The sequence below is a fragment of the Zootoca vivipara genome, chromosome 6 (genome assembly GCF_965207765.1).
Source record: "Zootoca vivipara chromosome 6, rZooViv2.hap1.1, whole genome shotgun sequence".
NCBI lineage: Eukaryota > Metazoa > Chordata > Lepidosauria > Squamata > Lacertidae > Zootoca > Zootoca vivipara.
In genome coordinates, this window is record NC_142589.1 from 61,704,040 (window position 1) to 61,718,487 (window position 14,448).

General features: G+C 43.4%; 1 protein-coding gene across 1 annotated transcript in view; it reads left to right on the forward strand.

Annotated features, from left to right (window-relative positions):
- ARID1A (AT-rich interaction domain 1A) overlaps positions 1 to 10,088 on the forward strand; it is a 90,744-nt gene extending 80,656 nt beyond the window's left edge. Inside the window, exons 13-20 of the mRNA XM_035121144.3 lie at positions 380 to 512; positions 639 to 808; positions 954 to 1,095; positions 1,792 to 1,917; positions 2,023 to 2,119; positions 4,168 to 5,041; positions 5,713 to 5,843; positions 7,070 to 10,088. Coding sequence (XP_034977035.2) covers positions 380 to 512; positions 639 to 808; positions 954 to 1,095; positions 1,792 to 1,917; positions 2,023 to 2,119; positions 4,168 to 5,041; positions 5,713 to 5,843; positions 7,070 to 8,782 — 3,386 coding nt within the window. The 3' untranslated portion in view covers positions 8,783 to 10,088. The remainder of the gene's footprint in view (positions 1 to 379; positions 513 to 638; positions 809 to 953; positions 1,096 to 1,791; positions 1,918 to 2,022; positions 2,120 to 4,167; positions 5,042 to 5,712; positions 5,844 to 7,069) is intronic.
- The last annotated feature ends 4,360 nt before the right edge of the window (positions 10,089 to 14,448 follow it).

Below are 14,448 nucleotides of genomic sequence, written 5' to 3' on the forward strand. Positions count from 1 at the left end.
GCCATCTACATGCCTTTCTTGGTCATGTGCAAAACGGGACCATACTGATGCGGAATTGCCTCCCTGCCTAAAGATGCAGCTCAGAACATTGTTTCTCCTGGGAGACTTTGTTTTGTGGTCTAGCTCACAGCACTTTTCAGTTAAGCCTAGCAAATTTGGGTTAATAGTCACAGGCATTATGGTGTGCAGGCAAGAGCAAGTTCTGTTCTAAAAATGATGAAAATTGACTCCCAATATATTCTAGGACTTCAGGAAGTTGCCCTTCCCTGAATTCAAGATGTACTACTTTTGAGAGTTTGCATTGCTATAAAATTCTTCAAGGTTTTTCTTAGTAGCTTCTCTTTACCATGGAGCTGATGCCTCTCTTCTCTACTTGCAGCTGGTTCAGGCTCCATGCAGGGCCCTCAGACACCTCAGTCCACCAGTAGCTCCATGGCAGAAGGAGGAGACTTGAAGCCCCCAACTCCTGCATCTACGCCACACAGTCAAATGCCCCCTTTGCAAGGCATCAGGTATTGCACAGTCAACTTCCTACTACTGACAAATGCCTAAAGGCTGCTTTGCCTGGCCGTGGCTTTTCTAATAGATTGCATTGATTGACTTCCATGTTGAAACATTTCCTCCTTTTGTTGGCTCAGGAGTAACTCAGTAGGCCTTCAGGACACCTTTCCTGATGGCAGTGACCCTACTTTCCAGAAGAGGAACTCCATGACTCCAAACCCAGGGTACCAGCCCAGCATGAATACTTCCGACATGATGGGTCGTATGTCCTATGAAACAAAGGATCCATATGGCAGTATGAGAAAAGGTGATGTTATCTTTCATGCTCTAGCACAGAGCCATTAAACTCTAATCCCATGAAAGGAGCTTTAGAACAAAATAGCTTTACTTTTATGTCCAATATAGCTTCATGTTCCTGCTGAAGATTGATGGTTTCCTTTCTCCACTTTCAGGAAGTGATCCCTTTATGTCCTCAGGGCAGGGCCCCAACAGTGGTATGGGTGATCCTTATAATCGTGCTACAGGTCCAGGGATGACTAATATGGCCATGGGGCAGAGGCAGCATTATCCTTATAGCCCTTATGAGAGAGTGAGGTGAGTATTCACCCTGGATGCATTGATCCTATTATTATTGATTGATTGATTTGATTTATCCATCCATCCATCCCACCTTTTCCCTAGAACAAGGCAGTTCTCAAAAATTAAACATCAGTTTTCACAGAATTTATGTGTCTCAGGTTTGGGTTTACAAGTGAATATGTTTTTCAGGAGTATTTAAGTGGCAGGAGGGGTGGATATGGGCAAGACAGGCTTTGAAGGATTTTGGTGTTAGTGGAATAGGACAAGAAGATGTGGCAGATGAGGTGATGGCTGGACTCTTGTTTCCTGAACTATGGAGCCTTGCATGAGCACCACCCCACCTTGTCAGACAATGAGGACTAGAAATTCAGCAGGACTGAGAAATTTAAAATTCTATACAAAATGTACAAGATTGCACAGAACTGCAGAAGGCAAAAAGAGCCCTGGGTTTAAATAAGAGTTCTGTAACATGCATTATATTTATTTGCAGTGGTGATTGTGCTGTTAGGTCAAGTATGGGGAAACAGTAGCCCTCCAGATGTTGGACTACAACTTCCACCATTCCTAGCCATGCTGACTGGGGATGGTGGGAGTTTGGAGTCCAACAACATCTGGAGGGCTACAGGCTCCCCACCCCTGTGTTAGATTCTTTCTTTGTAGACGAGGGCTAGAATTGCTTATAGTGTGAGGGTGTGCTGTGTTTTCCTTCAGGACTGAAGCTGGAATGGGACCTGAAACCAATTTAGGAACCGGAACACCCCAGCCCAACATCATGCCTTCCACTCCTGATTCAGGGATGTACTCCCCAAGCCGATACCCTCAGCAGCCACAGCAGCGGTAGGTTCCAGTACGCCTCTATTGTGTCAACAATACAGTCACAATAGAATTCCATAGTGTTCTGTGCATCTGGGAAGAAAACTAATACTTTCATCTTTTCTGCAGACATGATTCCTATGGCAATCAATTTCCCACTCAAGGTACATCCTCCAGCAGCCCCTTTCCTAGCCAACAAACCACCCTATATCAGCCACAACAGCAGGTGAGCTCCCTGAGGTTTTGCAATTCGACTGATAAAGATTGTGGTGGTTGCAACCTATGAGCAGTCACAGAAGGGAAGGATAGTAATAGTTTAGTTCAATGGTTCTCAAAAGGAGTTGCACGAGAGGATGGCAAGTGCGGTGGGAAGATTTAAGGACAATAAAATAAACCTTTGAATATTTCAGGGTAGTAGTGTATCAAAATGTGGGGGGGGGGGATTTACAATCAGAAACAGTATCCATGCCTCTATTCAAGATTATTGGCTCTGCAACAGATTGTTGTGAACAGAGATATTCAGCTCTGACAAATATGAAAGATCAGAAAAGACGTAGGCTTCCTCAACCTCGGCGCTCCCTGACCACTGGTCCTGCTAGCTAGGGATCATGGGAGTTGTAGGCAAAAAACATCTGGAGGGCCAAGGTTAAGGAAGCCTGGAAAAGAGAACCACTTATTTGCATTGATAAGATGAAAGTTTGTTTTTCTCAAATTAGACCTAACGTAACTGATATTATCCGGCAAAAGCAAGCTTACACTTCTCATTGAGTTTCTATACATACTTAAGCTACATATGTAAAAAGGCTCATTTATAGTTATATTTTGGGAATGGTTCATGTTCTTATGTTGCTGCGTGGTTTTATGCTTTCTTGATTTCCTATGATCATATTATAAAGTAGTTGTGTTCTGTGTTAATCAAGCACTGCTAGTTGTTTCTTCTTGTTTTCCAAAGTATTTCTTATCAATAAAAAAATTGGTGTGCTATGATAAAAAATTATCCTGAAAGTGTGGCCCAGAGAAACATTTCTGAGAATCACTGGTTTAGTTTAACAAATGCTGGGATTTCCTGGCTGGAAGGGGAAGGGGGTGGTCTTCCAAAGCAAACCAGTCCAGAACTGAACCAGTACAGAACTGTTCCCATATTTGTTCTGGATCTGCAGGCCTTAAGTAGGCTTTGCCTCTATTGTGCTGTGGATTTTGCAGAGGGAACTTAAACATATCCATGCTAAACAAATAATCTTTTCTGTTAGTTGAGAACTAACTTTCTAACTTATCTGCAAAAATATTATCTTTAAAATGTAGCTGAGCTAAATTAAATCTTAGTTCAGGAAATTTAGGGTAGGTGTCCACCCCTCAAAGCTCTCTTTTGTATAGAATTCAGTTTCTGTATTTCTTAATATACATAATCACAGTGTAATTTTGTGTACAGGGTTCTCTTTCAGTCTTGGCAGTATATATGACTCCTATCTTTTTATTTGAAATCAAAGCTGGCATATAATTATGTCTCACTTGTATGGGAAGGTGTTTACGGTTGTAAAGCTTGGTCTATAACCAAAAAATCCAGGATTTGATTATTCTTATAGCTTTGCCTTAATAATGTTATCATAGCAGGATACTTGAAGGTTGAAATATTAATAATAAAAGCCCTGTTATAGAAGCTTAACCAGCTGTTTGCAATGGGCACCTTTGACACTTTTTATTTTTGGCATAACTCTTGCACACTCTTATCTTGCCACAGACCCCTTGCCACAAATCATTTCTATTGTCTGGAGCCATGTGGCTGTAGTCAAATTTGCAGTTACTGATGTGATCGAGTACAGTGGGCCCTGGTGAGCAAGGCTTATGAAAACCAGCATCATAAGTTAAATTATATCCAGTTCCCAGTCTTAGACTTGATAGTGTTTGTGTTTTCCCCTCCTAGTATATAAAGGAAACCATGGCCATCTCCAAAGTGCTTTGATATAGTCCTGTATATGGCAAGAGAGGAAGGCAAAATAAGGTTAGCTTTCAATGCACTTTATTGAAAACCTCTTCCAGCCTGAACCAGTTACATAACAGATTCTGTACAGAGAGTACAGCTGTTCGTTTTGGACAAGGAGATAACCAGGTTTGAAGCTTCTAGTACCAAACCCTGGTACACCAGAGAACAGTTCTGAGTAGGATGAGAGGAAACTGATGACTTCATACTGTTCCGTGAATGCTGTAGTTTCCTGCCCATAGTCTCTCTTAGAATGAGAGCCGCTTGCGAATTGCCAGCTTTTGTTTTCTTTCCAGAATTATAAGCGACCGATGGATGGCAACTATGGCCCCCCAGCCAAACGACACGAAGCGGAGCTGTACAATGTACCGTACAGCACAGGCCAGGGACAGGCTCAACAGCAGCTGCCTCCGGCACAAACCCAACAACCAAGCCAGCAGCAAACTGCTCAGCCTTCTTCACAGCAGGAAATCTATAACCAGTATCCGAACACATACCCTGCCACAGATCGCCGACCTGCTGCTGGGCCACAGAACCAGTTCCCATTCCAGTTTGTCAGAGAGAGGGTCTCTGCTCCCCCAGGCTCTAGCACACAGCAGAATATTGCTCCTCAGATGATGGGTGGGCCCATACAGTCCACTCCAGAGGGCCCACAGCAGGGCACCATGTGGCAAGGGCGTAACGAGATGAGCTACAGCTATCCCAACCGGCAGAGTTCTGGTTCTGCACCCCAGGGTCCTGCATATCATGGAGTGAATCGAACAGATGAAATGCTACATCCGGATCAGAGGGTTAATCACGAAGGACCGTGGCCTTCTCATGGAAACCGCCAGCCTCCTTATGGGCCCTCTGCCCCTGTACCCCCAATGACAAGGCCACCCCAGCCCAACTACCAGACCCCACCTAGCATGCAGAATCACATTCCTCAGGTATCTAGTCCAGCACCTCTTCCCAGACCAGTGGAAAACCGCACCTCTCCAAGTAAATCTCCATTCCTGCACTCAGGAATGAAGATGCAAAAGGCGGGGCCTCCTGTCCCTGCCTCACATATAACACCAGCAGCTGTACAACCTCCTATGATACGACGGGACATCACATTCCCACCTGGATCAGTGGAAGCTACACAGCCTGTGATGAAACAAAGACGACGTCTGACCACAAAAGATATTGGTAATTGAGCTTTCATTCCCTTGAGTTGATGGGAGAGTGGTGTGTGCCAGACCACAAGGCACCCTTTGGTGTATCACTCATGCAGGGATTTGGAACCTTTTTCAGCCTGAGGGGCCATGTTCATTTGTGCGCAACCTTCCAGGGACCACACATCTGGGGGTTGGGGGTTGGGGGTTGGACACACACCACTCCATCCAGGCAAGCAAGAGGTATTATTACAATTCAAGGGCACATTCCAACCAGGTAGGATCACTAGAGGAGGACACAGCAGAGCCAATGGGTGGGTGTGTCATGGGCAGAGAAGGGCCAATGTGGGTTGTCAAGCCTGGAGGCCTGGAGTTCCTCAGTGCTACATTATAATGAGGGGAAAGACTCATAGATTGGAAATAGATGGTCTTGGTTGCTGTGGTTATGTCTAGTATCCCTTCATGTGCTGGATGCAATCCACAGGGAATTTTGGAGACGTAATAGAAATCAATGGGAGCCATGCAAGAGCTTGCTTAGATTTGTGCAAGGATGATTCCTTATGGATTGAGAATTCAAGTCTAGTCACCTGGCTGGGTAACTTGCTTTTGGTTCTTGTATAATGTAGAAAGCAGGATACAGGGACAGGATTAGTTTCATTTCATTCTGGGAGTTGAAATTAAATCATGTGTGTTTCTATATTGCAGGAACACCTGAAGCATGGAGAGTAATGATGTCTCTGAAATCTGGGTTACTGGCTGAAAGTACGTGGGCTTTGGATACCATAAACATCCTGCTGTATGATGACAACAGCATAATGACCTTCAACCTTAGCCAGGTGAGTTGACACCTCCAGGAGATAGGACTTTGAAATATAAAAGTGGAATTGAAAGACCTGAGCAAAAGATTTAACATAGAAATGTGACTAAAGTTTGGGCTGTGTGTATTGTGCATAGTGTGGAATTCAGCATCTTGAGAATCATTTAATGTCCTTAGGGCTGAAATATTAGGCTTGAAATCTTTGGGGGTGCATAGGGCTTCCAGAAATCAGGCCATATGGTTTCCTGTCTTTGCTTCTTATCCCTCTGTATGACTAGAAGTAACAAAGTTATATACTGTAAAATATGTAAATCTAGACAAATTTGCATTTCTTTACTAGTATCTGTATCTGTGCAGACTGTTTTCTGTCTGATGTAAGTACACACAATTTTTTCTTATCAGTGAAATTTTAAGTGCTGGGGCCTTATTTATTTATTTATTTATTTTCAATTTATGCACCGCCCTATACCCAGAGGTCTCAAGGTGGTTCACAAACAATCAGGGCGGTTCACAAACATGGCAACGAGTGGATAAGACAAAACAACAACAACAACAACAACAACAACAACAACAACAACAACAACAACAACATAGCCCAGGGTTAGGATTTGTGAGTTAATAAATACAAAGTCCCAAGCAATTTACTTGGGGCATTAGTCCACAAAAGCCTTAGTCCACTTTATCAGAGGTCCTGATATACAGGGCATTTATTCATAAAAGTTATATTAAATTTGTTGACTCTTTAAAGGTTGTTCAAGACACACTGGTTTTAGTGCAACAGTGAAATTTTTTATTGTATTCTAGCATATAGCATATGCATTTCAACTTACAAGTTTGAAACTAGGCTCAGGTGTAACATAAAACTATGGTTTGGTGCTACATGAATGAGCCTAGAACTTGAGCACTTACTTTTTCCATTGGGTCCTGTGATTGTTCCCCTCCCTTATTTGTTTGCAGCAAGCCATATTTTTCCATTATATCTGAACTGGCAGACTATGATTTGCATTTGTCATTCAAACTATGGTAAAACCCTGGTTTCTAGGGCAAGTGCAAACCAGAATTGTAAACAAAGGTTTGACCATGGTTTTCAAGCAGTTTTCCAGTTTGGATGTTATGACAAAATGTGGTTTTGACACAAACGGGAGAGAGAGCTATGATTAGGCATTATGTCTGAATCAAGCCAAAATTGTCTTCAGGGGCAAGAAAATGTGGCACTTTCTTATTTCATGTTCTGTTCCCTTGCAGCTGCCAGGGTTGTTGGAGCTACTAGTGGAATATTTCCGACGATGCCTGATAGAAATATTTGGAATCCTGAAGGAATATGAGGTGGGAGATCCAGGGCAGAGAACACTATTGGATCCTGAGAGGGTCAGCAAATCTTCGAGTCCTCCTCCTGAAGAGGGGGATAAAGAGGAGTCACAGATTCCTAACTGTGAGGAGGAAGAGGAAGGGGAGGAGGAGGCTGCCTTTGCAAATAAAGCCACAGCACCTCTTGAGAGCAACGAGGAAAAGCTAGTCAGTAAATTTGACAAGCTTCCAGTCAAGATAGTGCAGAAGAATGACCCATTTGTGGTAGATTATTCCGACAAACTTGGCCGGGTACAGGAATTTGAGAGCGGGCTGCTGCACTGGCGGATTGGTGGGGGAGACACCACTGAACACATTCAAACCCACTTTGAAAGCAAAATGGAGCTGTCGTTGACTCACAAGCGAGCTCCTTGCAACTCTATTTTGCGAAAACATTCTGTAGCTGAGAGCAACCCTGTCGCCCGAGAGGGAGTATCCCCTCCATCTGACAGTCCTCCAGAGAAAAGGATAACGGCTACCATGGACGACATGCTTTCAGCACGACCCAGCTCATTGGCAGAGGAGGAAGGAGTAAGAAATGTGGAGGTGGCTAAGGAAAGCAGTAAATTCCCATTTGGCATTAGTCCAGCTCAGAGCCACAGAAACATACAAATCCTGGAGGACGAACCTCACAGTAAAGACGAGACGCCCCTCTGCACACTTCTAGACTGGCAGGATTCATTGTCTAAACGTTGCATCTGTGTGTCTAACATCATCAGGAGTTTATCATTTGTGCCAGGCAATGACTTTGAGATGTCTAAACACCCTGGTCTGCTGCTGATCTTAGGGAAACTGATTCTCCTGCACCATAAGCATCCAGAACGCAAACAGGCGCCACTGACATATGAGAAAGAGGAGGAGCAGGACCAAGGAGTGAGCTGCAACAAAGTGGAGTGGTGGTGGGACTGCTTGGAGATGCTTCGTGAAAACACTTTGGTCACATTGGCCAACATCTCTGGCCAGCTGGACCTTTCACCATACCCCGAGAGCATCTGTTTGCCTATCCTGGATGGACTCCTCCATTGGGCAGTGTGTCCTTCAGCAGAAGCCCAAGATCCTTTTCCAACCCTGGGGCCTAATGCTGTTCTCTCCCCTCAAAGACTGGTTTTGGAAACCCTCAGTAAACTCAGCATCCAGGATAACAATGTGGATTTGATCCTTGCAACGCCACCTTTCAGTCGCTTGGAGAAACTCTACAGCACCATGGTCCGTTTCCTTAGTGACCGAAAGAACCCGGTGTGTCGGGAGATGGCTGTGGTACTACTGGCCAACTTGGCGCAGGGCGACAGCTTGGCAGCTAGAGCCATTGCTGTGCAGAAGGGCAGCATTGGCAACTTGTTAGGCTTCTTGGAGGACAGCCTGGCAGCCACTCAGTTTCAACAGAGCCAAGCCAGTTTGATGCACATGCAGAACCCTCCCTTTGAGCCGACCAGTGTGGACATGATGCGTCGGGCAGCTCGAGCGCTGCTCGCCCTGGCCAAAGTGGACGAGAACCACTCTGAGTTCACGTTATATGAGTCACGGCTGTTGGACATCTCCGTGTCACCTCTGATGAACTCGTTGGTTTCACAAGTTATTTGTGATGTACTGTTTTTAATTGGCCAGTCATGACAGCCGTGGGATGCCTATACCCCCTGTGTGCGTGTGTGTGAGTGGAGGACTTAGAAACTGATTGTTGCCCTTTATTTATGCAAAACCACCTCAGAATCCACTGTCTGCCCTGCGCTGTCCTGCTTCTACCTTGGGGAAAAAGATGTTCCCCCTTCCCTCACCTCTGCCCTTCAGATCTGTCCTAAACCCCTGTTCAAGGAGACAAAGTTCTGCCTACATTTTAAAAAAAAAGACTTTTTTTATTTTAACCAAAGTTGCTGTTGTTTACAGTGAGTTTGGGGAAAACAACTTTGTCCTGTTACCCAACAACAGGCGCTACTTTCATAACTGTTTTTAATGGTAAACTCTGAAGGACAAAAAAGTGACTGCTGAACTCTGTGGTTTATCGTTGTACATTCACAATCTTGCAGGAACCAAGAAGCTACCAGTTGTTAACAGACCTTGTCCAATGGAGGCCTGTGCAGTAGAGTGTAGAACTTCATGTACTGTACACCTTAAACTGTAAACATACTGTAATAATGTCTCACATTGAAGAAGAAAAAAAGCTGGATCAGCAGCAAGCTGTAGTTTTTAAAAATGTTTTTAGTTAATGTTGAGGAGAAAAAAAGGCTTTTCCCCCAAAGTATCATGTGTGAACCTACAACACCCTGACCTCTTTCTCTCTTCCTCCTTGATTGTATGAATAACCCTGAGATCACCTCTTAGAACTGGTTTTAACCTTTAGCTGCAGCCTCATGGCTGCCACGTGTGTATATATATATATGACGTTGTACATTGCACATGCCCTCAGACTCCTTGCAGTTTTGTTCCCCTTCTCCCTGCACCCCTTTATAGTATGACGAGTTAAACGAGTTGATGACCTGCAAAAGCGAGACACCAATTATTTAATCTCTTGCCAGACATCTCTCTCTCTCTCTCTCTTTCTTTCTTTCCTTCTTTCTTTCTCTTTCTCTCTTTCTCTGGAGGATGCTGTACAGGTCTCTGTGTATAAAGTCATTGCTGTCTCAGCAGCCAATCAACTTATAGTTTTATTTTTCCTGGGGTTTTTTTGTTTTTTGTTTTTCTTTCTAATCGAGGTGTGAAAAAGTTCTAGGTTCAGTTGAAGTTCCTGATGAAGAAACACAATTGAGATTTTTCAGTGATGAATTCTGCATATTTGTATTTCAGACGATGTAGCTAAAAAAAACTTGATGTAAATTCCTCCCTTTTTTCCTTTTTTGGCTTAATGAATATCATTTATTCAGTATGAAATCTTTATACTATATGTTCCACGTGTTAAGAATAAATGTACATTAAATCTTGGTAAGATGTTTGTGAGGGTTTTCATTTTTGAATGGCTCAAAAGGCCTTCTAGTGGGATCATCCACACGTCTAATTTGGATTGATTTCATAAATGTAAATTGTATCTCTAAGAAGAAGAAAAACAACTCCTGTGTTAAAGGAAGAGACTGCCCACTTCTAAATGGAAATACGTGGCATTTCTGTTTTAAAATCAGGAAACAGTTGATGCTTTGAAAATTAGAAAAATAAGTGGTAAGTGTTTTTCCCTTCTGCCTGAGTGTCCCAAAGTGTGCCTGCCATGTTGCTAAGAATTTATAAATCAGTCCTGCTCATGACATCTTCAGATGTTGAAAAAGTGGGTAGTGGTGGATAAAAAATACAGGATATATAGATAAATCTATCTCCCTCACTCCTAGTTCTGTGTTTCTGAAACGAGGTCAGTTTCTTTGACCCTGTTGGAAATGGTAATAAGCAACTTTCATAAAGAACAAGAAGTACAGTAAAGCACTTTTCCAGGTTAAAAGCTGCTATTAATTTATTTAACTCTGTGAAGCCAGTATTAACAGAGCTTTGTGAATTGGTAGCTAAAATTGTGTCCTGTCCTTCTACATAATAGTAGTAATGGAGCTTCCCCCTCCTCCCCCTTTGTGTCCCCAAAATGGCTCTGGGAGGTCAGGAGAACAGCACACGAGGGAGAAGAGGGCAGGTTGTTCCTTCAGGCAAGCAGACATGTTTGCACTGATGCTGCCATCTGCTTAGTGCTGCATTGAGTTACTCCCTATTACTGTTAAGAATAAATACTCCAGTTATATCCCTCCCATAGGAAGCCAGGGCAAAAAATGGTGCTCAAGGCAAAGACAGTGTACCAGGGGCGTAGGAAGATAGGGGCGGTGGGGGCGGGCCGCCCCGAGTGGTGCAATCCCAGGGGCGCCATGGCAGCTGCCCGGCCTGCCCCAAAACGTGCCCCCGCCCCCAAAATGCACGCTACGTCCCTGGGGCCAGCGTGCCTGCTCTCCACCCCCGGTGCAGTGTACAATATATAGTACAATGTGGTGGTGGGAGGGAGAGTTAAGGATAAAGTGCTTGAAAAGGAGTTAAAAGCATAATAATAGATATTTAATATTCCATAACCTGAAATAAACACGACAAACATATTACTAAAGCACTCCTGTACTCTGCACATGCCAATTAAAAATGGGTGCTCCTTTGCTTAATTGGACAGACATGTTTCAGCTTTGAGTCTTCATCTGTGGTCAAGCATAGATAATTCTTAAGCTCTAGAATAAGAAATTATTACCTGGAACATAAATGAGGGTTATCCAGTTGCAGCATTCTGTCAATCACCACATCCAATGTACACATTAAATTAAGGGTTATTTTCAAATACTGTTAGAAATATTTCAAAAAGTTAGAGATATTTGGTTGAGTACAAATACAATCCAATACAGAGCAAGCCATCATATTTCTGATTTCTAAACTAAAGCCATAGCACAGAGGTACCAAACTGTCAAATTAGTCACATTTGGGCCTTATTGAAATCTATATGAAAACTTCAAAGTTGTGGCTGAAGTGTCACAGATTTCAACAGAGAGTAAGTGCAGCTAGCTTAGTCTAGTTGATCCAAGCTATTTGTATTTTACATTGTTAGCCCCTCTGAGACACAGTGGTCTGAAGAAGATAGGTCACTAAATAAATTAATATAGGGTTGTATCCAAAGTTAGTCATACTAAGAAACAGGCCCATTGAAATGAATGGATATGGCTAACTTAGGCCCATTGATTTCAATGGGTCTACTCTGATTAGAACTTTGTTGGCTTGGCTACAACCCATATAGTCTTACCTTGGAGGCAGAGAGATTTCCCTCCTACCTCATTAGGATGAAAACAAAGCCTTGCAAGCAAAAAAAGAGGATAATTGTTCAAGCTCATTGAATATCTAAGACCTTGATAAATCTAGCTTTCAGGAGTTCTGGGAGTTGCATACCAGCTTTCCTATTTAGTTGATGCAGCTGAGAGAAGTTAATAAGGCCTCTGTTGGATCAAATAATCCAACAATGGCCAACCAGATGCTGCTGGGAAGCCCACAAGATGGGCATGAAAACAGCAGCTCTCTCCTATTGTTCCCCAGCAACTGGTATTTACTGGCATCGTCTTTTGGACTTGGAGTTTACCTAAAACAGTCAAAACCTGTAGTCTATGATTAAGACATCCATGAATTTGCTCCTCTTTAAAGCCATCAAACATTAGTGGCAGTGAAGTCCAGGGGTCTACAAAGGATAACTGAACTGAGCACAGGCAACATTATATCTTCAACCTCGGCTCAGCTGAGGATGCACATGCACTGGCGTGAGCATCCAACTGAGACAAGGCTTGTATAGATCCCCAAAAAGAGACATTATGGGGATGTAGCAGGGGCTGGACCAGAGGGGGTGGGGTTCTTAGGCTGGATCCTAAGAGCATTCAGCATAGACCACTGTTGCAAAGGCTTGTTTTTTCTCTGCCAGGCTTAGGCAGAGCAGCAGCAGCATCCCTGCTGCTGAACAGTGTTTGGATCTGATATACTAGCTTGACTTATACTGGCAGGCTGAATGTCAACTTGCTGTGCATAGGGTTGCTTGCTAAATGTATGGTATGTGTACCCCATCCCAGATATGAGGACGGGCAAATCCTATTGAGTAGGATTGTTGGGGTGTGTCCATGGCATGTTCTAAAGCAGGGGTAGACAAAAAAATTGATCTGGATTTGCTGATAGATGACTTGGGTGAGTTACAGATAGGCGGGGGAGAAAATAATTGTGCCAAATTTGCACTACCTGAACTTTATTGCAGCTGTCTTTTGATATTTGCACTTCTTTGAATTTTGTGATATGCTTCTCAAACAACCACAAAATATAAATGTGCATGAACATGTGTGCAAAAATGAATTTTCATGTTAAAATAAATACATGAACTATGCAGAAATGGGACAAACTACTTAAGACTGACAAAAATTTAAATCAGAAATGGATAGATTTCTCCACCGGCAAGGATTTCTGATGCTCAGTTGTTTGACAATCTCAGCCACAATATCCCTCCCCATCACTGCCCTCTGCCAGCCCACCCTAAAATATAAAATTAAACGAGCTGGGGGCAATAAGAAATGGAGTTGTATGTGGAAGGATTCTGATCTCGATTCCATTCTGGTACTCAAAACAAATCCCTAGGTTCAAAATTATTTAATGTTAGTATGAATGCCTTTTGCACATACTTTCCGTAGGTGGATCTCAGGTTTCTTGCAAAAAAAACCAAAGCAGATCCAGCAAGCATGAATTCTGTTCATCCTTGTTCTAAAGTCCCAAAGGTAGGTGAGGCTATCCTAAGCTGGAACAGGGAGCGGCAACTCAAATGGAAAAATTAAAAGGCGGTGCATACCATGAGCAAAAGATAGCTGCTCCACAGAGAAAAAAGGAAGGAAGAGGGGGTTCATCTATCTCCACTGATTGCTTATAAAGGCCCAAGTTGTGCTCTGAGAACCCCAGCCTTGTGTTGAGCCAACAGTCACAGGGCACATGGGAGGTCACATCCCTGTGAGGATGACCTCCAAACCATCCTAAATATCTTTGCAGAAGCTTACGAAAAGCTTGGCCTATCACTCAGCATCCAAAAAACCAAAGTGCTGCACCAACAAGTATAAAATAACCCCTCTGCAGTGCCACAAATCCAACTCAGTGGTGTAACGTTGGAAAATGTGGATCACTTCTCCTACCTAGGCAGTTACCTTTCCACAAGGGCCAACATTGATGCCGAATTCCAGCATCGCCTGAGCTCTGCGAGTGCAGCTTTCTCCCGATTGAAGTGCAGAGTGTTTGAGGACCGGGACATTCGCAGGGTAACCAAAGCGCTTGTTTACAAAGCTATTGTACTGCCGGTATCAACCTTACTATATGCTTGTGAAACATGGACCACTTATAAACGCCATCTCCAACTCCTCGAAAGATTCCATCAACGGTGTATCCGAAAAATTTTACACATCACTTGGGAAGACAGGCGAACTAATATCAGTGTACTGGAAGAAGCAAAGATCACCAGTGTTGAAGCAATGTTTCTTCAACATCAACTTCGTTGAACTGGTCATGTTGTGCGGATGCCTGATGATCGTCTTCCAAAGCAACTACTCTATTCCGAACTTTAAAATGGAAAGCGTAATGCTGGTGATCAATAAAAGAGGTTTAAAGACTGTCTCAATGCAAATCTTAAAAAATGTAGTATAAACACAGACAAACTGGGAAACACTTGCCTACGAGCGCTCCAGTTGGAGAACAGCCTTTACCAAAGGTGTCATGGGCTTTGAAGAAACTTGATCTCAGGACGCAAGGGAGAAACGTGCTAAGAGGAAGGCATGCTTGGC